Here is a 27,139-nt window from a genome sequence, read left to right as displayed (position 1 = left end):
AACTACCGTATAAATAAACACCTTCTTTCATCCTTTTAAACTTGATGAACCGGCCGGTCTTCCGGAACTTAGACCTAACTTATTAAATTTTTCTTAAATGAATAAAACGGCGTAGTTTTTTGGTAGAGATACGAAAGTGTTTGAACTCACTATCAACAATGGTCTGTTGAGCTTCAGGCACATTACCAATCCCTATTTCCCCTTCCTCCTCGATTCCTCTTCACCTTCTCCCCCTGTTTGTTCTTCCATCCCACGTCCTTTGTTCTGTGATAATAAAACCCGCAACTCAGCGAGCCCGTTCCTCCCACTCGAGTCGTCGACGCTGCTTGCAGGTAAATAGCGATCCTTTGCTCTGTGATTGTTTATTTTGCGTGGCTTGAACTTTCATGTTGAGATTGTGCATGTAAAGTAGAGTCTGCTTAGCATAAATTAAAAAGAATCAATAGTTCTTAGTTATTAAATCAATGAGGCTAGGTATTTCAAAAGGAACCCTTTTCTTTCTCGTGTTTTTGGTGGTTAGAGCAAAGCCGAAAAAAGTTTCGCAACTGCTACTTTAATTTCTTTAAAGATAGGGTTCTTTAGTAATACTTTAATTTTTAGTTAGAAACGGAAAAATTAAGTTTTTTTTTTGTTCAAATACAATATTTCTTAATTTGAAAAACTGAAAATTTTAAACTGTGATCAGAGAATGTTTTTGTCTTGTTGTATGAGGAGGGTATGGGTAGATAGATGATTTTGGTTGCTCAAGCACGCCAGCGTGACGGTGGAGCTATAATGGGTTTGAAAGACGCGAAGGAGAGGAGTCCAAGGTCATAAAAGTAGGGGTTTGGAGCATTCTTGTCGTCTAACAATACTAATATAGGTATATGTGTACGTATGCTATCTTTCTTTGCCTGCTGCTGCTCCTCCTCTTTGTTTATTTAGGAGAAATTAAGGATTGCTCTTCTTTTTCTGAATCTTACGAACAAGTATAATGCACAAAGCATTTACAGGCGTATTGACTGAATAACTAATTAGTACAGAATTGTCTTTATATATATATATATATATAGTAACCAAACAGAACGCTGTGTTTTATGTTAACTTTAGTTGAGAGATGTGGTGAATTAGATTTGCAAGACTGCATATGGCCTGGCACCAGCATGACCAGAAAGGGTCACCGGAACTGTACATGAGAAGGGCGGGTTCAATGTAGTAGGTCAAGTATCAATGGGAAGAACAGATATTAAGTGGAGTTGGTGCGGTCATATACTATTAAAGTAGATTTAATTGGTAGAAACTGGGAAAGAATGGGCTTGGGTTGCTTTCAAGGTCCGAGTTGGTTTTTGAAGCCATCTTGTCTCTTTGAGTCAACTGTGTCTTATCTCTGGTGACAAAGGCAAAACAGCTTACCTCAGAAAGCACACAAGTCATCAAAACCCTAACAAGACAATCTTCTGTTTTGTTTGTCAAGTCAGTGAAAAATCAATGGTTCTAATCTAGCACTTGAATAGACAATCTCAAGTTAGCAAAAGGGAAATGCTTTGTCAATCTTGAGATTTATTTGTCCTGTTCATGTCCATCAAAGTGACAATATAAATGGAAGAGCATTTGAGAAAGCATTCAGACAACACAAATTTGGTTCACCTTGGAATCATAGCTGTCGAATTCACCTTGCATTACTTGAAAAGTGAATTGAAGAATACAAATGTGGGTTTTGAGTCATGTGACTACTTAGGACTGGAACATATGCCATGCTAACTGATTTGTGTATTTTAATTTGATCCATTAATTAAATCTTCAAGTAAAAGCAAAGAAAACCCCTTGAAACAATGTCTCTGATGTAGCGAAACTCCCATTTCCACCTTATAATTTTAAAAAGTTTGAGCTTGAAGCATAATTGCTATAAACATTTAAGCTTTATTTCAACTTTTGTAAGTTGTATTCTTTTATTTTATATAATCATTACAAACCAGAAGCTGAGTGGGTTTATCTGTATAGGAGTTTTTCTACAGAGACATAAATACATTTTGGTTTTGGGGCAGCTGAAGAACACAAGAATGGCATCAACAGGGCAATCACAGTCACTAAAAAGAAGGGATGCACCAATAACAAGAGAAGGAGGGGATCAGCTAACTCTAACCCCTTTAGGTGCTGGAAATGAAGTGGGTCGATCCTGTGTTTACATGTCATTTAAAGGCAAGACTGTATTGGTACTGCTTCCCTCCCTCCTTCCCTCTATGCATTTTGTTGTTTTTCAATTATGCCATTTTATACTAATTTACTATTGGTAATTCTTGATTATGCTGGATCAAATTCAATGAATGTATTTTGTTTATTAATTTATGTTTTTGTTGTTGAATTATGCCAATGTTAGTTTGATTGTGGAATTCATCCGGCTTATTCGGGTATGGCTGCTTTACCTTACTTCGATGAGATTGACCCTTCCACTATTGATGTGCTTCTCGTTACACAGTATGTATTTCTTCACCTTCTCTTGCTAATTCTCCTTGCTTGGCTATTGTATATATGTATATTGATTTTCCATTCCATGAGGCAATATTTTGTTTCTCACTATTAGTTTCATAAATGCGAGCTTTTTCTCTCACTGAATGCTCCTTTGATTTGACCTTGCTTGCTTTCTTGTTTGTTCATTTTCTTGTCACAAGAGATATCTCCTATGATGATGTAGTAAGATTGCATGAAACTTCAGCTGCAAGAGATCAACTTGTCCAAGGAAGAATATGAAATTGTTTCAGAATTAGAGAACACTCAGCTCAGAAGTCAGATATACTGTTATTGAGAAAGTTAGTGTTAGGGTATTTTGGTCTAATATTTGGGAATATTTTATTGTGTGACAATACATGTTGGGAAGGAGTTTTAATATTTTGAGAAAAACCACATGATGCAGTTCCCTAGGTGTTTGAGCTTGCATTATTAGGGTCATTTGATAGGCAGTGGCTGGGTTCTATTCTTAGTTCCCTCATCAGTAGAAGTTAGCAAGTCTGTTATAATGTGGCACTTGACAATAATATAAACTGAAACAGTGAAACTTAAACTTGATGCTTTGTCAACGAGAGGGCAGGCTGAACTTTCTTACCTCTATAAAAAGTTATCAGTAGTATTCTTGATGTGTGCTGGGAACTTTTTTACTCTTAACTGGATCCATGCAGCTGTAGAGAAGTATAGATGTAATGAGATGCAATGAGATGTCTGATAAAGTGTTGATGGAATTTGAAGTGTCACAGACTTGTAATATCTATATTTTAATTATTCACATGTTCCTTGTTGCAAGAAGGCTAGTGATCTTCTAAGAAATAGGGTTGTGCTCGTGAGGTTTATTTGCTTATGATGGGAACCACAATAGAACAGTGCTGAGAGTACATTTGATTGGGGAGTTAAAGCAATCCGTTTTCCAGGTGAAATCATTTAGGAAAATCTTGATTTTCTATACTATGTTATAATAATTTTTTTAATGTGATTAAATATCATACTGTTCAACAAGAAAGGAAAACAATAAAACAATATTAATTATTTCTACTAATTAATTATATTGAATATTAGTGTGATTGCATATCATGCAATTATTCAAAAAATGAAAATATTGAAAAATCATTTGATCAATTTAGTTTGTTTTCTATCGTTACTTTTTCAATCAAAATTTTTAGGCCTCTCTAGGTTTTTTTCATCAATCATTGGGAGTGATGTTTTCTGCTTGCAGCTTTCACTTGGATCATGCTGCATCCCTACCTTATTTTCTTGAGAAGGTTTGTTTTTTTTACTGATTTCTACAAAGCTATTGTGTGTATCTTTCACTAGGATTGATCTAACATGTTCACTCTTTATCAGACCACATTCAGAGGTCGTGTTTTCATGACTCATGCGACAAAGGCTATCTACAAGTTGCTTTTGACTGATTATGTAAAAGTGAGTAAAGTTTCAGTGGAAGATATGTTGTTTGATGAGAAAGACATAAACCGCTCAATGGATAAAATCGAGGTTTGTGCTTATGAATTTTTACATTCTTTTGTTTACATCTATCTGCAACCTTTTTGTTCTTCCAGAAACTTGATCTACTTCGTTTACCTTCCATCTAAGCAATAGATTGGAAATATTTTTGTTTATTATATTTAGCTTGGCATGATGTTGTGGTCCCAAAGTGAGGGGATCAGGAATTCAGCTTATTGGTTATTCTTCTTTATCACCTCCTATCCATGCTGACTTAATTGCTCTAGATGAAAGGTTTGCGTCTTCTGGAATCTAAAGTGTTTCAATCTTGCATTTGGGGTTATGAATTTTGCTTTCTATGGATTTCTTAGCTTTCAGTCTGTTTGAGTTTGGCAATGTTAGTTGTTGGCTTCTCATTTGAGGCTTGAATGTTTCACATGTAAACTGTGGACCAATTTATGTGCATCTGATAATTAAGTTATGCCTTTCTTCTTTCCAGTACTGATCAATCTAAGTTCATTCCACACTTAAGTTGCATTTGGAATACTCTATTGCCTGATAAAATCAAAGAGCATATTCAAGTAGTTGAGGTTGACAGCCATGCATGTTTATTGAACTATGAGAGTTTGGGTCATATGATAGTGAGTGCCCTTTAACTCTTTCTCTTCCTGCGCATGTAAGATTTACGTGATTAGTAATAAGATAACAGTAATTCAAAAGTAGAAGAAGAATCTATGTATTTTATTCCCTTGTTTCTTTGAAGAAGGGTGCTTCTTCCAAAATGGGAGTTGCTTATCTCTTTCTCAATATAGCTTCTCTTTTTGGTAAGCATCATGCTTGGCATTTTAAGTTGGTAAATCTGTCCCTGACCGATCCATGTTAGGTAATGTTTGGGCTGATTAAAAGGTGTTTTCACAATTATGAAATAAGAAAAATAAGTAGGTATTTAATTTTTGGTAGCATTCTGAAAATACAATCCTATGGAGCCAATTCAAAGCGAGGATTTCTTTTGATTTTTTTTCCATCCTTCCTTGTAGCAAAATCACGATCCATGAGTGCAAGTGGTCAAAACCATTGAGAGATTGCAGAGGGAACATGAGTATATCTCTTTTATATGTTTTTCTATTCATACATGGACTGTTAATCCTAATCCTTGACCTGACACTTCTGTCAAGGTTTGGTGCATGTGTTTGCATTTTTGTCATTCTGTGTAAGCAGATCTGCTGGTGTTTGCTAGGTCTTATTTTCCTTATTATGGGGTTACTTGTAATGTTCCTTTGTGATCCTCTGTTTAATATAAGATTCCGTCATTTCATTGATGATTTTTGTAATTGCAGGTTATTGACTTCCATCAGACTCTGGATGTTAATGGCATTAAATTTTGGTGCTACACTGCTGGTCATGTCCTTGGCGCTGCCATGTTCATGGTAGATATCGCTGGTGTTCGAGTGCTGTATACTGGAGACTATTCACGTGAAGAAGATCGGCATCTTCGTGCTGCTGAGATGCCACAATTCTCTCCAGACATATGCATAATTGAATCTACCTATGGTGTCCAACTCCATCAACCTCGACACCTTCGGGAGAAGCGCTTCACTGATGTTATCCACTCCACCATCTCTCTAGGTGGTCGTGTTCTAATTCCAGCATTTGCTCTTGGCCGAGCTCAAGAACTCCTTTTGATCCTTGATGAGTATTGGGCAAACCATCCTGAGCTTCATAACATTCCCATATATTATGCTTCTCCCCTTGCAAAAAAGTGCATGACTGTTTACCAGACATACATCCTTTCTATGAATGAAAGGATCCGCAATCAGTTTGCGAATTCAAACCCCTTCAAATTCAAGCATATATCACCGTTGAATAGCATTGAAGATTTTACTGATGTAGGGCCATCTGTGGTTATGGCAAGTCCTGGAGGACTGCAGAGCGGGTTGTCAAGGCAGTTGTTTGATATGTGGTGCTCTGATAAGAAAAATGCTTGTGTTTTACCTGGATATGTTGTTGAAGGGACCCTAGCTAAGACAATCATTAATGAACCAAAGGAGGTACAGCTCATGAATGGACTAACTGCACCACTCAACATGCAGGTCCATTACATCTCATTCTCTGCGCATGCAGATTATGCTCAGACAAGTACCTTTTTGAAAGAGCTCATGCCTCCTAACATTATTCTAGTTCATGGAGAAGCCAATGAAATGGGAAGGCTCAAACAGAAACTTATCACAGAGTTTGCTGATGGCAATACCAAGATAATCACCCCAAAGAATTGCCAGTCTGTTGAGATGTATTTCAACTCTGAAAAGATGGCAAAAACCATTGGAAAGCTGGCTGAAAGGACCCCGGATGTTGATGAAACTGTCAGTGGGATGCTGGTGAAGAAGGGCTTCACTTATCAAATCATGGCACCTGGAGATCTCCATGTCTTCTCACAATTATCAACGGGAAATATTAATCAGAGGATTACCATTCCTTTTTCTGGTGCATTTGGTGTGATAAAGCACAGGCTTGAGCAGATTTATGAGAGTGTGGAGTCTGGAAGTGACGAGGAGTCTGGGTCTCCAACACTGCAGGTGCATGAGCTGGTAACAGTGAAACAAGAGTCTGACAGACATATTTCACTTCATTGGACTGCTGACCCCATAAGTGATATGGTGTCTGATTCAATTGTAGCTTTGGTTTTGAACATCAGCCGGGAGGTTCCTAAGGTAATAGTGGAGTCAGAGGACATAAAATCTGAGGAAGAAAATGAGAAAAAAGCAGAGAAAGTGATTTATGCCCTCCTTGTTTCACTCTTTGGAGATGTGAAACTTGGAGAGAACGGGAAGCTGGTCATACGTGTCGATGGGAATGTGGCAGAGCTTGACAAACAGAGTGGGGATGTTGAGAGCGAGAATGAAGGTCTCAAGGAACGAGTCAGGACAGCATTTAGGCGAATTCAAAGTGCTGTGAGGCCAATCCCGCTCCCGCACCCTGCATCTTAGCGTTTCTCTTTCCTTTTCCTTCTTGTTTCAACATGTTTCTGACCTTCGAGAATAGATTTTGTTTCTATTGAGCACTAATTTCTAATTTATCCATTCCGTAGTAATTTTATGTTTGAATGCATCCTGCCTTGAGGTTGCCTATTATTTTAGTCTCGTACCTTCATTATTTGGCTCATTTTTGTAGTTTGGACTTATCCTATCAAGGGATAGCTAGAGTTCAAATTAGTGCCTTAAAAATTCAGTTTCTAAAAATATAATTGAATATTTGCTACATGCAAGTTGTAAATAGTCAGATTTCTAACCATTTTTTCTATGTGAGAATTGCTGTCGTGGCATGATTTTATTCTGGAAATTGCTAGTCCAGTCAGATTACAAATCCGCGCTTCAAAAAAATTCAGTTTCTAATAATATGATTGAATGTTGGTTGCATATAAGTTGTAAATAGTCAGATTTGTAACCATTGTTTCCATGCGAGCGTGACTTGATTTTGTTCTTGAAGTTCAATTGACGGTTTAAATTTTGGGATTGATTGATACATCTGAATCTGTGATTGGGTTATTTCACCAGCTTAGATGAGAGAGAAAAGGAGAGAGAGAAAAAAAGCAACGTAAATAAATCAGAGATGGAGAAGAAACATGTGTCACTTGGTTAGGCAGGCACCACCTAGAGGAGTCCATCACTCGGAAGCCATGCTTTGGTCATGTATCGTGGCCGTGCAAGCTGCAAAAATTGTTTTCAAGCCCCTACACGCTTCTAGTTTAATAATTTAAATAATATTATATAATTAGTAACATATGCAACAACTCTCTTAATTTGATAATTATCTAAAAAACCGAAAGGAAAATCCATAAATATCATTGCACACTTAATTTTTTTTTCTATTTTTTTTTTTGCCTTCAAGAGTTATGATCATGAATTCATTGTATATTTAAAGCTGAAATGTTAAAAATACCTTTGAGTGATAGGTATATATTATTTTTCTATTTGGGTGAAAAAAACCATTACATTATGCTACAAAATTATATGAAGACCAATCCTCCGTCAATGAATTTAGCAATGTCAATTAAATCTCTGTTAAAATACAAAACATCTTTAAAAGTAGTATCTTTAAATTGTGTAAAGAAAAGCTTAGATGTCATAATATTATTACAATTTATAGTGTTATAAGTCTAAAGCCACACTTAAAGACTGATTCATTTTAGTTTTTTTTTTTTTTTATAATAATGTAATTATTGCATTCTATTTTGTATTTTATTTTCCTATTGTTTTGATAATGGTTTGTATGATTTGATATTTACGGGGCATGCTAAGAATCCTATTTTTATAATCGATTGGAATTGTAGCTTGCTTTTGAATAATTAAATTTATGAATGCATCCAGCAGTGTGCATGATAATAAACATATCCACGTAATATTTTCTCATCGGTTCAAGGTGTCAATTTATTCCTTGTTTTCGACATATGTAGCCCTAGCATGAGCATTAACAAGTTGTAGTGAGCTGGATTTCCACGGCACTTGAAGAGCATCCAAAAAGTTTAGTGAAGAAGAACAATAATGCATAGTATGCTATCCAATGGCAGTAATGAGTTAGAAGAGAGAAGAAGAAAGAGGAAGAAAGAGACGACAAAAAAGGGAGAAAAAGAAACTAATTTCATCATTATTTTTCCTAGAAAAAAATGTTGTTACATATAGGGTTGTCTAATAGTACTATTCCTTTAATTTAGACCAATTCGTGGCAACAATTATAACTAATAAATAAAAATAAAACACTGTTGAAAATAGGATAAATAAAACTTAAAATGAGGACAAAACATTGTGTTGAAGCGGGTAAGTGAAATGCTGTGTTTTCCCTTGTCTTTTTAATTAAAACTGAAATGGTTTTTTATTTGAATCAATCAACCCTAACTTTTTTTTTTAGGGATCTTCTTTCTTTAATAATGCACATAACAATTCTCCATTCAGAAAAACACCCTTATTCTCAAGGGGAAATGTTGGAAACTTTAGAGAAAACTCTTTAAAGAACTCCTACGTGGCTTCAACTATAAGTGAATTCTTCCACAAGATCAGGACCTGAGTGGTTGCACTATTGTGATCCTTCACCATTCTTCTATTCAATATTGCTCGAGGTTAGGGTTTTAGGCTATCATGTAGTTCGGGTAAATCTTTGTATACTCTTTTACACCCCATATGCTTCTTTAATTGTGATACATGAAATACTACGTGGATTGTGGCAATAAAAGTAGGTGTAGCTTGTAAGCCATTATCCCAATACATTCAATTGCCTATAGACCATAAAATTTAGTTGATAGTTTATGTGATTCTTTTGTGATGGTTTGTGTGATTCTCTTGTAACCTCTAACCTTTATTTGTAGAGTTGTAGTTTAAGATAAATCCAATTACCCACAACAAACATCCTTTTATTCATTTTCTTGTTAGCATGTTGGATCATCCTATGTTATGCCACCTTAAAATTGGTTTTGATAGATTTCAACATGTCTTCCCTTTATATGAGAAGTGTATCCACAACTTCAATAGTATAATTCTTTGGCAAGTAAATAATATGAATAGAAGGTATATGACCGTAAAGTATTTCATATAGTGCAAATTTAATAGAAGCATGATATTGTGTATTGTACCACTATTAAACTAAGGATAACTATATGAACCATAGACTAGGATTAACACATGACATGCACCTCAAGTAGTTTTCTAGGAATTTGTTGATTGCTTATATTTTCTCATTAGTCTGGGGATGATAGGTGACACGACGAAAAGATTGATGTCTTTTTCTAAGTGCAGGAGTGTCGAAGTAATAAATAACTCGGCAAGACCGGGGTCGAACCACAGGAAGGTTAATTGTACAAATTATAAATAACAATAATACAACAACAATAACAATAACAACAACAACAATAATAATAATAATAGTACTAATAATAGTAGTAGTAGTAATACTAACAACAACAACAACAACAACAACAACAATAATAATAAAGAAGAAGAAGAAGAAGAAGAAGATGATGAGAACTTTGAGATGGAATATTAACGTAAAAATTTAACAACGATAACAATAAATGTCAAGGTTAAAGGATCCACTAATGGTATGTCAAACAAGTATAGTATAAACTCTTATTAGTCAATTGGAAACCACACACAAAGGAGGTTCTAATCAGATTATAGATTGTTAACATGATTACATTAGTCATCTTATTCAATTAATGCTAATACTTGTAAATCTCGTTAAGCATTCATGATTATAACTTATGTTAACAACAAATCAAGTTCCTTTCATAGCTCAGGTGTCGGTTATACCATACATTATGGGCTATGAAAGTGCCAAGCATTTGTTGTACCAAGTGTTATACAACATAAATCAAGATTAGTCATTTAACAAGCAAAGTATTAAAGAGTGAACAAGATAACAAATACAAAACATGTTAGTATCAAACATTAAATTCCATATTAAGTTTACACTATACTTATTCTTACACCATTAGTGTAACCTTTTCACCTTGACATAATAAACTTAGCTAAACATAATGAAAGAAAGAAAAATAAATAAACAAAATAAGAACATAAATAAGATAAAAGTTAGCTAAGTAAATGACTGAAGACCAAGATGCCTAAATGCATGGCAAATGCCTCCTTTTATAGGCCAAAATTGGGAACTATTGATTTGATGACTAATTGATGAGTGGGTAGCCAACTCTTGACTTGGTGACAATCCTTATCTTCTCTTGTCTGCCCAAAACATCATTGATAACGTCAAAATTGAAGCCACTCGAAAACATAAAAGTTGTAGTTAATTGTCTTAGCTTTCTTGTGTAAAACATTTAGCTCATTTGGACTTCTAAAACTCTAGATATGACCAAAATACTGAACAGTGCTCGGGCTGGAGGACAGCTTCGGGCTTCTTTGTTGTTGCAATAATTTGGACTTGAAAATGGCCTTTTTAGATCTTGGGCTCCATATGAAAGTTGTAGGCCTATGTCTTACCTTTCCATCCATATAAAGTAGACCTAAATCTGAGATCTATAGCTCTAGATATGACCCAATTACCGAACAGTGTTCCGGTTTGGATTGCACTGACATCTCTTTTCTAATTTTGGTCATCTCTTTGCCCTTGCAATTTAAGTTCTTAAAGTCATCAATCAATCCTTTCATTTATGTGATAGGCCTGCGTTTAAAATGAACATTTACCACAAATTAAAGGTATCTTATATTATTAGATATCTTATTATAAAACATGCTTTAGTTAAGGAGTTATTGATACTTCAAGTGCAAAATGATGATATAAAACCTTAATAAAAATGCACTTTTAAGTACTAATCACACCCCCCAACCAGCTTATTACTAGTCCCTAGTAATCAAAGCGTTAAAATAGAAAAAACAATTTGCAAATTTCACAAAGCAAGGTATTCATCATTTAACTTCCATTAATCTATCCAGATAAACAAACTCTCATTTATATATATATCTGCTCAATACCTCTTAACAAGATATTAATAAACCTTTCTTTTGTGCTCAATGTATCAACACATAATTATGGGGCTTTTCTTGGAAGAAAATAAAATTTTTGTTCTAATGTTTAAGGTTAACTTCCTAGGGTTAGGATTATTATTTTTGTCTTTTTTTTCTTATTTTTTCTTCTTTTTTTTTTTAAAATATATACACCTATAATTTAAAAACATCATGTATCTTTAACCCATGTAATGAGCTTTCAACTAATGACTCCCAGACCAGTTGGTCTTAAAGCATTAGGTGTTAAGACACCCTTACGAGCTTAGTAACTCGGGTTGCAGATACTAGTATGTAGATAGTGCAATGTTTGATTCCCTTAAGCTTTTCTCCTCAACCCATGTAACAAGCGTTGGGTCAATAGCTCCCAAGTCAGTTGACTTTAGGGTATTAGGTGTTAAAACACCCCTTCAGGCTTAATTACTTAGGTTAGGGAGGCTACAAAACCACACTTATCTACATTTTTATTATTATCATTTTTTTTTTTTGCTTTTTTTTTTGTTTTTTTGTCAAATTATATACTATCCCTTTCGCTTGGTTATTACCTTTAACAAAAGAACATAATTAATGTAGTAATCCAATGTGCAACCCACAATCATATATTAAAGTGTGTGTGTGAAAATTAAGGTTTAAGAATACATGTTAAATCAGTATATGAGCAGAATTAAGTGATAATAATACGAGAGTTTGTAAACCTGAATATTTCATGAAGTATTATAATAGACCTTGTTAAGAATGGTTACTAAGATGCGTCTCAAGAGTCAAAAGAGCTCATTTACTCTACCATCCTAGCAACAACAATTTTGTACATGCTTTATGAAATGGAAAACAACTTTTTTTTTTTTTATCAACTACTACCCTTGTAAAACATGTGAAAGCAGCACTTGACTGCTTTTTTTCTAGCCCTTCGTTCGCAATGCAGTAAATAATGGGATTTATAAACAGTAATTTTGTGATTCATTGTTTGGTAGCAAAGAAAAAGGAAAAAGGAAAATTTCCCATCTCTCTCTCTCTCTCTCTCTCTGCCCTCCATTCTGTGAAGAGAACAAAATAGCGTAAACAGGTAAAAAGCTCAGGGGTCCTGCCATGCCTGCTGATTTCTAGCAGCACTCTTTCTTCCCTGAAAGGCTGACACCTATATAACAGTACTCTCACGCCCACGCATTATCCTCGCTTGTTCCTTTTGTTGTCTGCACACCCCCTCATCACTCATTCTCCACCGTCTGATCACCCCCTCACCTAAAAACAAAAGCCCCCTTTCCTGACATATAATTGTACGAACAACCCCATCAGTGCTCTATCTTCCATGTATCCCGTTATTTCCATTAACCTCGAGTGGCAGTAGTAATCCAGACCGTGCTACCATGTTTCTTACGGAACTCCCGTTTCCACAGCGCCGATGACTTTCAACTCCGTCGACATGTTAACCCCGTCCCTTCTCAGTCACTACAACAACAATCCCTTGATTTCTCTGGCATTAAACTTCACCAACTACTTGAACGAAGATGGCAATTACTATTAACACCCCTCCAGGCTCCAGCCTTGAAACATATTGGTTTTGGCAACTGCTGTCGCTCACCTCAACTCAGTGCACCCCATGAGTCAACTAAACCTTAAGGTTGCTTCTCTCCTGTCCCGCAACCAGTCGAGTCAACTCATCCGTATGAATCTCTCCTCAGTCCTGGACGAGTTGTTAAGGCTTAAGAATTTAAGAGAGAGTTAGAAGGAGAAAAGAAATTGAGGGAGAAGTAAAAAGGACTTAAAAGGAAATGAAATATTCATTCTGTAACAACTCCAGAAAATATTTTTTAAAAATAAATTTATTTTAAATTATTTTAATATGCTGAGTTTTATATATATATATATATATAGACACACATGTCAATCCTATTCAAGGGACTAACGCCTCAATGGGCTTGGCTACGATTTAGTTGGCCTCTCTAGACTTTCACTTGCATAATAACTACCATTGGCCCATTGTTCATGGAAGAAATCCTAGGGAGTAAAAATAAAATACATTCCATGTTTCCATCTCTTTAAAAGCTTGGGTTATTTGATCTTTATGTCAATCTATTTTATTATCTTTCTTAAGATTTTTTCATTTTATTTTATTTTAAAGTTTTTGATTTTGTCCCTGTTAAAGAAGTTTGGGTTACATCGCATAATATTAACAAAGTCACCAATTTAAATAAGTATTAAAATTAAAATTTAATCCAAGTTTTTAATTATAAATTTGCATTTAACATGTTAATTTATTAATAAATAAGCTATAACATTCAAATTAAATTTGAAACTGGCTATATAATTCATCTATATATAAATTTCAGTTATTAAATTTTAGATAAAAATTTGTAATATTTACTTTTATTATTATAGTATCTAATACTTACTTAGCCCTTTATATATATATATATATATATAATTTCTGGGTTCTCGCAAGACTTTGTTCAATATCATGATTTAGGTATTTAAACATAGCATCAAGCTATCCTCCTCTGTAACCAGCCTTTAGGTTCTTCTTGGCACAAAAGCAGCGTGCTGCATTCTTTTTTATTTATATGAGTGTCTGGGTCAGCTTGCACGTACCACGACTAATCTCACGGCCTATTGAACATCCTGCAAGCCCAGTGAGCATGTAAGGCACCGCGAGAATGACAGACGTGCACGGTGAGATTCGAACCCAGCTACAGAGAAAAAGAACAAATCCCTCCCACCACTAGGCTAAGACCTCAAGTGTAGCGTGCTGCATTCTTGCTATCATTCCATATATATGGACTCGTTATCCTTGTTCTTTTGAGGTCTTGTCTTGTACTCCATGTCATTTAATATTTTTCTTGTTTGTTGATGTTGTGTTTCATTAATAAAATTTTTGTTTTAATTATTTTTATATTTTTATTCATTTTTTATTTTTATTTTTGTTTTGTTTGTCATGTATGTGTTTATAAGTATAATAATAATTATTTTTTAAAATATTTCTTATTCTAAATAAAAAAAAATTAGCATCCAAGTATAGGAGCGTTTTCAGGAAATTTGATAGTGTGGGTTCCAGATGCATCAGCCACAGAGACTTCTAAAGCCACTGTCAGAATTCAGCAGTCAAATGTTGAGCTGTTTAGTGGTTCTTCAAGAACTCTTTTGAAGTCCCAGACTGTTGCTAATACTGAGAGTAACAAAGATTCTAGTTCATTTCACAGTCTTTGTCGCACGTGTGCGGCGTCGCGGCGATCATCCACCATCCATTTCTTTGATGGGATGTGGTATATTTCTAGCAAGATATGAAGAGACAAGGAATTCTTGTCTCTTATCAGTGAAAACATTGAATGGGAGTCGCCACCTAGTATTCTGGTAACTAGGAACCCTAACTGGTCTTTAGAGATCGGGTACGGAGACTGGTTGCGTAAAGGGAAGGTATTAGCACCCCGACTACGCCCTACCTAAGATAGGCTGCATTGTTTTGTCTGATAAAATATGAAATCATGTTGTGGTATCTAATTATATGTGTATTTAAAACCAAAGAAACTTTTAAAATCAATAATACGTGTTACGTATAACCTCATAATCCCTGATACTAAACAAAACAAAAAAAGTTTCTTGTTGTTTTTGATATTTTGGTCAATGTTCTCTTGACTTTAATAAACTAGTTATTAAAGCCAAAATGCATGCTAAAATATTGTTTTTGATGTATGAAAAATACAATATGATTTGTTTTTTTTTGTAGCTTTGAGACACTTGGCCGTATGCACAAAATTTTTTTTTTTTTTAAATTTTTTTTTGATAAAAAAACTCGGGTATTTTTAATAATGTATTTGTATTTTTGTTTTTGACAAAAAAATATAGACCAATACTAAGCAAAAAATGCATAAATAATAAAAAGAGAAAAATATAAAAATATAAAAAAAAGTAATAATTTTTTTAAATGGACCGGACTCAGCCCAGATCAGTGGGTTGGGCCGGACCCGGCCCAAAACCAAATGGGTTGGTACTGTACAAACAGCTAAGTTTTAAAAATTGGGCTGGACTCGGCCCAGATCAGTGGGTTGGGCCGGACCCGGCCCAAATCCAAACCCGTATACAGTAACCACCCCCTACTTCATTTGCTGCAGAACATGAATTAATTCACGTTTTGCATGTTAATATAGATCGAAAAAACAAAAAGACAGGGCAACCGGAGATTACCTGGGATTGGTGTCGGGGCGGTGCTGTTGGCGGCGGAGACACGGTGGCCGGTGTTTTGGTGTGTTTTTCTTCTCTCTCTCTCCTTGGTTTTGCATAGTTTTCTCCTTCTTCTTCTCTCTCCCTCTCTTTTGTTTTTTTTTTCTTCTCCTCTCTTCTCTCTCGTGTTTGGTTTCCTTCTCTCTTTCTTTTTCTCCCTCTCTTCGTATCTGCCTCCTCCTCTTTTTTTTTTTCTTTTTTTTTTGCTGTCTCCCCTGCTTTTATAGGCAAAAGATAGGGGAGGGGACGTGGCTGGGGCGGCCACTGTGCAGCTGCTCCTCCACCGTTCTTCGAGCACGTGGAAAATGGGTTGTGTCGGCGTCTTTTTGAAGTTGAATTGTTGGTAAAAAGATCGGTGAAAACAGAGGAGAAAAACATATTTTCTTCTCCTGTTCTCTGCGTGTCCAGGGGAAGAAGATGATGGTACTGTTCAAAACGGCACCGTTTCCTTACCCTTGGAGACTAACTCACCTTCTTTCTCACAAGGTTCAAGAATGAGTTTTTTAATAACCTTACCACTGCGGAGAGTAGTGACTGATTTGACTTGATCCAGATGTTGGCTTCCGGAATTGCTTGTACTTGAATTGTATTGCCCCTTGGGATTTTGTTGGGGTTGAGATGGAAACTTACCTTTCTTCTGAAAACTGAGAGCAGATGTGAACTTTGCAAGAGTATCTTTCAAATCAGCCATGGTTTGAGCATTTTGAGTGTTGATTGTCTCTTGCTTTTCAATGAATGCATGTAATGTTTCCTCAAGATTTCTTCTAGGAGGGGGAATATAAGGAGGTGCATATCCATGAGAATTTTGAAAATTATGTTGTGTTTGAAATGGTGGCTGTGAAGTTTGTGCATTATTGTTACCACTCTTCCAACTGAAATTTGGGTGATTTCTCCAACCAGGGTTGTACGTTTGTGAGTACGGGTTATGACTTGGTCTTTGGAAACTATTTAAAGCATTGGCTTGTTCATGGAGACATTCCTTAAAAGAAGGCAACGTGGGACAATCATTGGTTGAGTGTTCATTGGTTTCACAAATTTGACACACAATTTCTTGAACAGATTTTAATTGACCACTCTTTTTTAATTCTAGTGCCTCAACTTTTCTAGCTAAAGATGCAAATTTAGCTTGGAGGTCATGATCTTCCCTAAGGCTATACATGCCTCCATTAGATGTATGAGATTGAGTTTTACCTGGTGCCTCACAAGTACCTGTGGTGTCCCAATTTTGAGCATTTTCAGCTAGCAAGTCTAAGTACTCCATTGCTTCATCAGGGTCTTTATTTTCAAAAGTTCCATTGCACATCAATTCCACCATTTGCCTATCTTTAGGTGTTAACCCTTCATAAAATTGTGAAACCAAACTCCATGTTTCAAAACCATGATGAGGACAGGTATTAAGCAAGTCTTTATATCTATCCCAACATTTGTAAAATGTTTCTCCTGGTTTTTGAGTAAAAGTGGTGATTTGTCTTTTGAAAGAGTTTGTTCTATGAGAAGGAAAAACTTTTTTAAAAAACTGTTGTTGCATTTCATCCCAAGCATGAATGGATCCTGACCTAATATTTTATAGCCATGTTTTAGCTTTATCTTTTAACGAAAAAGGAAAAAGCTTTAATCTGATGGTGTTCATGCTACAATTTAAGTCATTATAAGTGTTACAAACTTCTTCAAATTCTCTTAAATGCAAGTATGGATTTTCTAATTCTAAGCCATGAAAAGTGGGTAAAAGTTGAATAATACCTGGCTTAAAATTAAAATGAGATGCATCAGGAGGAAAAACAATACATGATGGTGCACTTGTTCTTATTGGATTCATATGATCTCTAAGTGTTCTAACGCGATTATTCTCATTATTCTCATTATTCTCATTATGAATTGATTGATTATCTTCTTCGGCCATGTTTTCTGAAGAAAATGATGATTTTCTAGAAAGTCTACCACTTAATGTACGTGGCCAAACTCTCATGCAAATACAAAAGAAAAGAAAAGAAAAAAGAAAAAGAAAAAGAAAAAGAAACAACAATTAGTAAAACAAATAAAAGTGAAAATAAAATAAAATAAAATATTTAATTTATACAATAACTTACCTCCCCGGCAACGGCGCCAAAAACTTGACACGATCAAACAGTTGATGTCTTATCCCAAGTGCAGGAGTGTCAAAGTAAAATAACCCGACAAGACTGGGGTCGAACCACAGGGAGGTGAATTATATAAATTACAAATAAAAAAAAAGATTTGAAGAGAATAATAACAGAAAAGGAGTTGAAGAAAGTTTTGGGATGTGATATTGATGAAAGGATTAAACAATAACAAAACATATGTCAAGGTTATAGGATTCACTAATGGTATTTCAAATAAATATAATATAAACTCTTTTTATTACTCAACTAGAAACCACACACAAACGAAATTCTAATCGGATGATTTCTCATTATTAGCTCATTATAAATTACTAACATGATCATATTAATTATCTTATCTAAGTAATACCATACTTATAAATATCATCAAGCATTCATGTTGCTAGTTTATGTTAACAACAAATCAAGTTCCTATCATAATAACGATGTCGGCCGAAAACTATGAAGGATCAAGCATTTGATGTACCAAATATTATACAACACAAATCTAAATTAACCATTTAATAAGCAAGGTATTAAGAATTAATAAGATAAAAAGATAAAACATGTTAATAACAATCTTTCTTGGATAAAAACATTTAAAGCTCATGTTGAGTTTATATTATACCTATTCTAACACCATTAGAGAAACTTTTTCACCTTGACATAATTAACTTAGCTAAACATTAAGAAGGAGAAAAACATAAATAAGCAATATAAGAACATAAACATAATATAAGCTAACTAAGAATAAGAAAGGAAATGAAAGAGCATAAACAAGAGATTACTATAGCATGAAAGAAAACTTGAACATTACAAAGATGTAGAGAGAAAGCAAGAAGATAACTTTGATCTGAAAATTAATATGATTAAATACATGGACAATGCCTCCTTTTATAGGCTAAGTTTCAGAACTATTGATTGATTGAAGAATTGGTGGGCATCCATTGATTTGGTGGCTGGTTTTTGACATTAATGGCTGCTGGTTTTTTGATATTGTGGGCTAATTTTTGATATTGTTGGCTGGCCAAAACATCATTGCTCACATCAGAATTATAGCCAACTGAATTGTGGAAGTTATGGGCAATTGTCTCAGCTTTCCAACAAAAAAAAACCAGAGCTCATTTGGACTTCTAGAACTCAAGATATGAGCCAAAAACCGAATAGTGTTTGAGCTGCAGGACAACTTCCGACGTCTTCGTTGTTGCTAAGATTTGTGCTTGAAAACGGCAGAACTGAGTTTTTGAGTCCATATGAAAGTTGTAGGTCTATGTCTTACCTTTCCATCGATATAAAATGGACCTAAATCTGATATCTACAGCTCCAGATATGATCAAATTACCGAACGGTGTTCAAGTTTGGAATGCACCAGCAACACTTTGCTAAGTTTGGCCTTCTTTTTATCCTTTCAATTTCAATCCTTAAACTCATCAATCAATCCTTTTATTTATGTGATAGACCTGCATTTAGGATGAACATTTACCATGAATTAAAGGTATATTATATTTTTTAGACTTGCTAATATAAAACATGCTTTTGTTAGGGAATTTAATGATACTTTGGGTGCAATATGATGACATAAATCCTTAATGAGAATGCACTTTTAAGTACTAATCAACAAGCTTCTACCCATTTCGTGAAATAATCAATGGCTACAAGGATGAATCTATGCCCATTGCTGGCCTTTGGGTTAATAGGCCCGATCACATCAATTCCCCACATTGCAAATGGCCAAGGAGATACCAGATTGAACAAAGGGGTTGGAGGTGCATTGACTTTATCACTATGCACTTGACACTTGTGACATGTTCTGACATAATCGATGCAGTCTTTCTCTAATGTCATCCAGAAATAACCAGCCCTTTGTATTTTTCTTGCCATCATAAGTCCGCTAGCATGGGTTGAGCAAATCCCTTCATGGACCTCTCGCAATGCCGTTCTAGCATCTGTTGCATTCAAACACCTTAGTAATGTTCCATCGAATGATCTTTTGTACAAAATCTCTCCGTCTAGATAAAAGCTCATGGCCAATCATCTTAGGGTCTTCTTATCCACCTGCGAAGCTCCCTCTGGATATTCCTGCTTCTGCACAAAGTTCTTGATATCGTAATACCAAGGCTTCCCATCTATCTCTCCTTCAATTGAGTAACAATAAGCTGGGTTATTTCTGATATTAATGTGTATTGGTTGCACCATATACCCAAGATCAATTGTAGCCATAGTAGCTAATGTAGCTAAAGCATCCGCAAAATGGTTCCCCTCTCTTCTCAGGTGAGTGAACTTTATCTCTTCAAAGTCCTCTACTAGTGTGGACAAGTATTCCTGGTAAGGCCTTAGCTTTTCTTCCTTGGTTTTCCATTCTCCTTTCACTTGACAAATAATCAACATTGAGTCACCATATACATCCACTTTTCTAATCTTCATCTCTAATGCAGCTTCTAAACCGAGTATACAAGCTTCATATTCAGCTGTATTGTTGGTGCATTCAAAATGTAATTTAACTGAAACTGGATATAGCTTCTGATTAGGCGAGATTATCATTGCGCCGGCCCCATTACCATATACATTCACTGCTTCGTCAAAAAACATAGTCCACCAATCTGTCTTTTCCTCTTCTTCCTCTATTGCCAATAAATTTTCATCTGGAAAATCAAAATCCAGTGGTTCATAATCCTCAATAGCATTATCAGCTAAATGGTCAGCAATCACGCTCCCCTTCACAGCTTTCCGTGTCATATACACTATGTCATACTCTGACAACAAAACTTGCCACCTTGCAATTCGGCTGGAGAGATAGGGTTTGTTACATATGTATCTCAATGGATCCACTTTTGAAATCAACCAAGTAGTGTGATACAACATATAATGTCGTAATCTTTTTGCCGCCCATCCCAATGCACAACACAGTTTCTCTATTACTGTGTATCTAGACTCACATTCAGTGAACTTCTTACTCAAGTAATAGATAGCCCTTTCTTTCTTCCCTGTTTCATCATGCTGACCTAGTACACATCCCATAGCTGTCTCCGTTACCATCAGATATAAAAGTAAAGGCCTTCCTGACACAGGAGGAACAAGCAATGGCGGACTTTGCAAATAATGCTTAATTTTATTGAATGCCTCCTCACACTGTTCATTCCAAGTTCCTGGATTCCTTTTCCGGAGCAATCGGAAGATAGGTTCACATGTGGTAGTTAGTTGAGCTATAAATCTGGCAATATAGTTTAACCTTCCCAAGAATCCTCTCACTTCTTTCTCTGACTTTGGGGTTGGCATGGATTGGATGGCTTTTGCTTTGTTAGGATCCACCTCTATGCCTTTTCCACTTACTACAAATCCTAACAGCTTGCCGGACTTAACCCCAAATGAACATTTTGCAGGGTTGAGCCTTAGTTCATACTTTCTCAATCTCTCGAATAACTTTCGCAACACCTTGACATGATCTTCTCCTTCTTTTGACTTTGCAATCATATCATCTACATACACCTCGATTTCCTTGTGCATCATATCATGGAATAGAGTTACCATGGCTCTTTGATAAGTGGCTCCTGTGTTCTTTAAACCGAACGGCATAACCTTATAGCAGTAAGTTCCCCAAGGGGTAACAAAAGTCGTTTTTTCCTTGTCTTCTGAAGCCATCTTTATCTGATTGTATCCTGAGAAACCATCCATAAAGGAATATGTGAAACTACGAGCAGCATTGTCAACTAAAATGTCTATGTGGGGCAGTGGGAAATCATCTTTGGGGCTAGCTTTGTTCAAATTCCTGAAATCCACGCAAATTCTAATCTTCCCTTCCTTCTTAGGTACGACAACAATGTTGGATACCCATTGTGGGTATTTAACAACTTCTAGGAATCCAGCATGCCATTGTTTCTCGAGTTCCTCTTTCACTTTAATCCATGTATCTGGATGTGCTCTCCTTAACTTCTGTTTGACTGGTTTACAACCTTCCTCTAATGGGATCTTGTGTACCACGATATTTGTGTTCAAACCAGGCATATCCTCGTAAGACCAAGCAAAAATATCTGCATACTCATGTAATAGAGCTATTAACTCCGCCCTTTGCTTAGGCGTGGTCAATGTCCCTATTTTCAATTCTTTTTTAGCTTTATCACTACCCACATTTATAGTTTTGAGGTCTTCTTATTGGATAAACTGAGATTCCTTTCGCCAATCCCCTTTAACCAGAACCATTATCCTATGTCTGGTTAGGATAAACTGAGATTCCTTTCGCCAATCCCCTTTAACCAGAACCAATATCCTCTTGTGGTTAGGATAAACTGAGATTCCTTTCGCAAATCCCCTTTAACCAGAACCAATATCCTGTGTGTGGTTAGGATCAGAACCAATATCCTCTTGTGGTTAGGATAAACTGAGATTCCTTTTGTCAATCCCCTTTAACCAGAACCAATATCCTGTGTGTGGTTAGGATAAATTGAGATTCCTTTCGCCAATCCCCTTTAACCAGAACCATTGTCCTGTGTCTTTAATCAGAACCAATATCCTCTTGTGGTTAGGATAAACTGAGATTCCTTTCGCCAATCCCCTTTAACCAGAACCAATATCCTGTGTGTGGTTAGGATAAACTGAGATTCCTTTCGCCAATCCCCTTTAACCAGAACCAATATCCTGTGTGTGGTTAGGATAAATTGAGATTCCTTTCGTCAATCCCCTTTAACCAGAACCATTGTAACACCACAGTTTAAGAAAGATCAATCTTATAACAAATTTGCTCCCTTTCTTTTCTTTTCTCTGGTCCAAAATAAACTCTTTGTTACTCTTCCCTCAATGATTCCTTCTTTATCTATAAACTCTCTGGATTTTAACTCGGATATTTCCTCAAACAATCACTAACAGAATGCAATATTTAAAAATGGAATGCTAATGCATGCTTTCTTACCTGTCTTGAAACATAGATCCCCGAGGTTTCGTAAAACCTTTCCCTCGGTATGAGCTTCTCTCGTATGTTCTTAGACAGATGTTGGTATGTGTTTGTTGCACTGTCCTATTTCAAATGAAGAAATCTCCACTTTTCCACTGAGTTCACCTTGTTTATCATGCTCCTGCCAATGCTTTTATTCGTCTTTCTTCATATCAACATGAAGGGCTTTTTAGGTTTTTTTTTTTTTTGGTATTTTGTTTTTCAGCAGTAAAGAAAATGACCGGTTTTCTAGAAGAAATCTTTAACAACAACTAGAGCTTGAAATTGTGCATGCCTACTGGAACGTTCCACATGCATACTAAAGACTGGTTTAAGCAGTTCCCATTATAATTTTCTTAGGTTTTGGAATGCAATTGTCTTTAAGTCAAACTCTTTTTCTTTTTTCCTCTTTTTTTTTTTAAAAAAGGTGACCTTCTGTTTAATCTTTTCCAAAGGCTTCAAGCAAAGACTTGAAAAGGCTGAATATATATATAAAAAGAATTGTCCCATACTAGCATTTTTCAAATACGGATAATAGTAGATCACCATGCCTTTATCAGGTCCTGTGGATCATGAGACCAAAGTTTATCAAACCAAGTTACATACTCTTGATTAGAAAGGGCTTCTAAAAGCTTGAAATGTAGGCTATGGTTATGGGTTATGAAAGAAAGGATGTTTACAGTCTCAAAAGGTGTTTAAGGGTTTCAAAGACTTAGGATCAACTATTCATCAATCATTTTTCTCTTATCATATATCCTTGTTCACCTTTATGACCAGAATGCTCATAACATGGGTCATACCAAAATAAAATTTTCATTCTGGAATATATGAAAAGTCATCTGGAGATTTTATTCTTGACACCAAAAACAAAGTTTGTAACTTTGTTATTCTTTGTATGGTTTTCTTTCTTCTTTTCCTTCCCTTTTTTTTTCACAATGTCATCTTTGGGGTTCTTTGTAGTGTTTACTACATGAGACATCAATTTCATCATCTATGTTCACTGCTTTGTCTGGATAATAACCAAATATTACATGATCAAATCTCATATCCATCTTTATTGCTTTGTCTAGCTGGTAAAGCGATCAAAACTGGCATCAATATGTTCTGCCCCTAGTCTAAGTCTTTTTTTTTTTTCAATCATCGTTGGACTTGATCTGGTTCTTCCCTTTCCTATTGATTCTATTAGGGTCTTCTCAATATCTCTCATTTGCCCCTAGTGTGGGGTGTGATCCTAGTCAGGGCTGTTATAAGAAAGAAATGTGATTCAGCTCAAATGGGGACTACAAAGGATGAATTTATTAGAAAAGTGAATGGATGACAAAGATGGCCTTTCCTCATTTCAAAACACATGTTGTTAGGATTGATAAACCTTGTTCTTATCCCAGGAAAATATATGTGATCACAGAGATGGTTAACTAACCATTTATCTACGCAAATTCAAAAATGCTAGTAGAGACAAGGTTTTATCTCAGGGTTAGTCTTGGGGTTTATTTTGGTTTGGTCACCTTTTTTTTCAGGAAATGCTTAAATTTCATCTTTGAGTGCTTTATGATGCATTTCTTGTAATCATGCACAAAATCAGTTTTTTCCAGATAAATGACATAAGTGTTGTGAGATCAAGGCAATGACAAGGTTCTTTACGCAAAGAATGCATGGCCAAACTTTATTGTATTTATTTCGGGAGAAAATTGAACACATTTAGACATAATATCTCTTTACAGAGTCAGAATTCACAGGTCTGGTTAGATCTTCTCCATCCATGCTAGATAATTTTAGAGCTCCGCCTAAGAAAGCTTTCTTTACTATATAAGGACCTTCATAATTTGGAGCCCATTTGTTGTGGTCTTCTCCTGGTAAAGATAAAAGTTTCTTGAGCACTAGATCTCCTTCTTGAAACACACGAGGTCTAACCTTCTTGTCATATGCCTTAGCCATTCTTTTCTGGTAAAGTTGATGATGACAGATGGCGGCTATCCTCTTTTCACTGATCAAGTTGAACTGTTCATATCTGACTTTGGTCCATTCAGCCTCTTCTAACTCTGAATTCATCAACACCCTTAATGATGGGATTTTGACTTCCAACGGCATTACTGCCTCCATTCGATATACCAATGAATATGGCGTGGCTCCAGTCGAAGTTCTTATTGCAATGCGATATGCATGGAGAGCGAATGGCAACATCTCGTGCCAATCTTTATAGGTGACTACCATTTTTTGAATGATTTTCTTGATGTTCTTATTAGCTGCTTCCACGGCCCCATTCATCTTTGGCCTATATGGTGAGGAATTTGAATGTTTGATCTTCCATTTAGTACAAAGCTCCACTATCATTTTGTCGTTGAAATTCTGTGCATTATCAGTCACTATCTTTTCTGGTAGCCCATAACGACAAATCAAGTCTTTCTCTATGAACCTCTTTACCACTTTTTGAGTCACATGAGCGTATGAATAGGCTTCTACCCATTTTGTGAAATAATCAATGGCTACAAGGATGAATCTATGCCCATTATTGGCCTTTGGGTTAATAGGCCCAATCACATCAATTCCCCACATTGCAAATGGCCAAGGAGATACCAGATTGAACAAAGGGGTTGGAGGTGCATTGACTTTATCACTATGCACTTGACACTTGTGACATGTTCTGACATAATCGATGTCTTTCTCTAATGTCATCCAGAAATAACCAGCCCTTTGTATTTTTCTTGCCATCATAAGTCCGCTAGCATGGGTTGAGCAAATCACTTCATGGACCTCTCGCAATGTCGTTCTAGCATCTGTTGCATTCAAACACCTTAGTAATGTTCCATCGAATGATCTTTTGTACAAAATCTCTCCGTCTAGATAAAAGCTCATGGCCAATCGTCTTAGGGTCTTCTTATCCACCTGCGAAGCTCCCTCTGGATATTCCTGCTTCTGCACAAAGTTCTTGATATCGTAATATCAAGGCTTCCCATCTATCTCTCCTTCAATTGAGTAACAATAAGCTGGGTTATTTCTGATATTAATGTGTATTGGTTGCACCATATACCCAAGATCAATTGTAGCCATAGTAGCTAATGTAGCTAAAGCATCCGCAAAATGGTTCCCCTCTCTTCTCAGGTGAGTGAACTTTATCTCTTCAAAGTCCTCTACTAGTGTGGACAAGTATTCCTGGTAAGGCCTTAGCTTTTCTTCCTTGGTTTTCCATTCTCCTTTCACTTGACAAATAATCAACATTGAGTCACCATATACATCCACTTTTCTAATCTTCATCTCTAATGCAACTTCTAAACCGAGTATACAAGCTTCATATTCAGCTGTATTATTGGTGCATTCAAAATGTAATTTAACTGAAACTGGATATAGCTTCTGATTAGGCGAGATTATCACTACGCCGACCCCATTACCATATACATTCACTACTTCGTCAAAAAACATAGTCCACCAATCTGTCTTTTCCTCTTCTTCCTCTATTGCCAATAAATTTTCATTCACTATGTGTTCCATTTATCTTTGATGGGAAGATATGCGAAAGATACCCACCCCATTTTCTTATTTTTCTATATATATATATTTTTACGCGGGGACCCAAAAATGGGTTACAACAGCCTTCATCCACAGTTCATCGGTTTTACCCGGGGGAAGCTACATGAATTGGTAATGAAATCGTACAAGAACCGACAACTTTCTTGCTGCTCTCACTTTGCACAAGTGCCCTGCTGAGAGGGAAACATTAAAAAAAATATTTCTTAAATTAGTTTTTATGATATTACTAAATGTAAAAAAATAATTTATTTTTTAGAAATTTACTTTTTAGAATAATTATTTTTAAAAAAAATTACTTTTCAGCAAACAAATAAAATATTAAAAAATAAAAATATATTTTATTTTTTCATCTTTTTAAATGCCATGTTGTTTTATTTTATGTTAATTTTTTTAATTTTATCCTTATCAAAGTTTTGGATTATATTTTTAACAGTAATAACAAAGTCACAAGTTAAATAAATATTAAAATTAAAATTTAATTCAAGTTTTGAATTATAAATTTATATTTAATAGGTTAATCTATTAACACGAACTTCCATGTTATCGAGATTGAATTTCAAAGAAGAAGAAAAAAAGCAAGAATTTTAGGGAGTGTGGGAGGGCAAATAGCATAAGATTTTGCTTTGACAAAGAGAACTCGTAGCGATTTGCAACAAATATTGATATTTTTACTTTGACAATCCATATAGGTGGTGGCATGACCTCATCTAATGATAAGAAATTATCTTTGCCACGTCAAAAGCTTGTCTAAAGTCGAAGATGATGTGATAGAAACGCGCCACGACAGGAGTTTTGCAGCTGTCAAGGACTTTTGCCTTCTTTTGTCAGGTGTCAGTTAATCCAAATATTTATATTAATAAAAAAACCCAATACCTCCTAAAAAATAATTTGCAACAAATATTGATATTTTTACTTTACAATCCATATAG

The 27,139-nt window shown here is 35.5% G+C and overlaps 1 protein-coding gene and 1 long non-coding RNA gene across 9 annotated transcripts; one reads left to right on the top strand and one right to left on the bottom strand.

The window, feature by feature from the left end:
* Positions 1 to 62: 62 nt before the first annotated feature.
* On the top strand, positions 63 to 7,175 carry LOC105110032 (cleavage and polyadenylation specificity factor subunit 3-I). Of its 8 annotated transcripts, none has more exons than XR_839391.1 (7): positions 63 to 332; positions 1,981 to 2,192; positions 2,357 to 2,454; positions 3,701 to 3,746; positions 3,829 to 3,978; positions 5,265 to 6,973; positions 7,005 to 7,175. XR_839391.1 is itself a non-coding variant. In XM_011004929.1 (7 exons), the coding sequence occupies exons 3-7, from the start codon at positions 2,040 to 2,042 to the stop codon at positions 6,909 to 6,911; spliced, it is 2,094 nt and encodes a 697-aa protein (XP_011003231.1). In that variant the 5' UTR covers positions 63 to 332; positions 715 to 862; positions 2,025 to 2,039; the 3' UTR covers positions 6,912 to 7,030. The 8 variants fall into 8 exon arrangements, 7 of the variants coding, with proteins under 7 accessions (XP_011003231.1, XP_011003229.1, XP_011003230.1 ...); XM_011004929.1 differs by adding an exon at positions 715 to 862 and having other exon boundaries at positions 2,025 to 2,192; positions 5,265 to 7,030; XM_011004927.1 differs by adding an exon at positions 715 to 862 and having other exon boundaries at positions 5,265 to 7,030.
* A 7,392-nt stretch (positions 7,176 to 14,567) lies between these two features.
* LOC105110030 (uncharacterized) lies at positions 14,568 to 26,355 on the bottom strand. Its single transcript, XR_839390.1, has 2 exons — positions 26,274 to 26,355; positions 14,568 to 14,624 (listed from the first exon to the last, which is right to left on the bottom strand). It is a non-coding gene; the product is annotated as an uncharacterized LOC105110030 (long non-coding RNA).
* Between the last annotated feature and the right edge of the window lie 784 nt (positions 26,356 to 27,139).

This window comes from Populus euphratica, unplaced genomic scaffold (genome assembly GCF_000495115.2).
Source record: "Populus euphratica unplaced genomic scaffold, PopEup_1.0 scaffold431.1, whole genome shotgun sequence".
NCBI classification, from domain to species: domain Eukaryota; kingdom Viridiplantae; phylum Streptophyta; class Magnoliopsida; order Malpighiales; family Salicaceae; genus Populus; species Populus euphratica.
Note: the sequence above shows the minus strand (reverse complement) of the source record. Positions and strands in the feature narration are given on the sequence as shown.

Coding starts and splice junctions, on each gene's coding strand:
- LOC105110032 (XM_011004931.1), top strand. CDS start 2,040: ATGGCATCAACAGGGCAATCACAGTCACTAAAAAGAAGGGATGCACCA. Junction 2,193..2,356: donor TTAAAGGCAAGACTGTATTG/GTACTGCTTCCC, acceptor TGCCAATGTTAG/TTTGATTGTGGAATTCATCC. Junction 3,979..5,264: donor GCTCAATGGATAAAATCGAG/GTTTGTGCTTAT, acceptor TTGTAATTGCAG/GTTATTGACTTCCATCAGAC.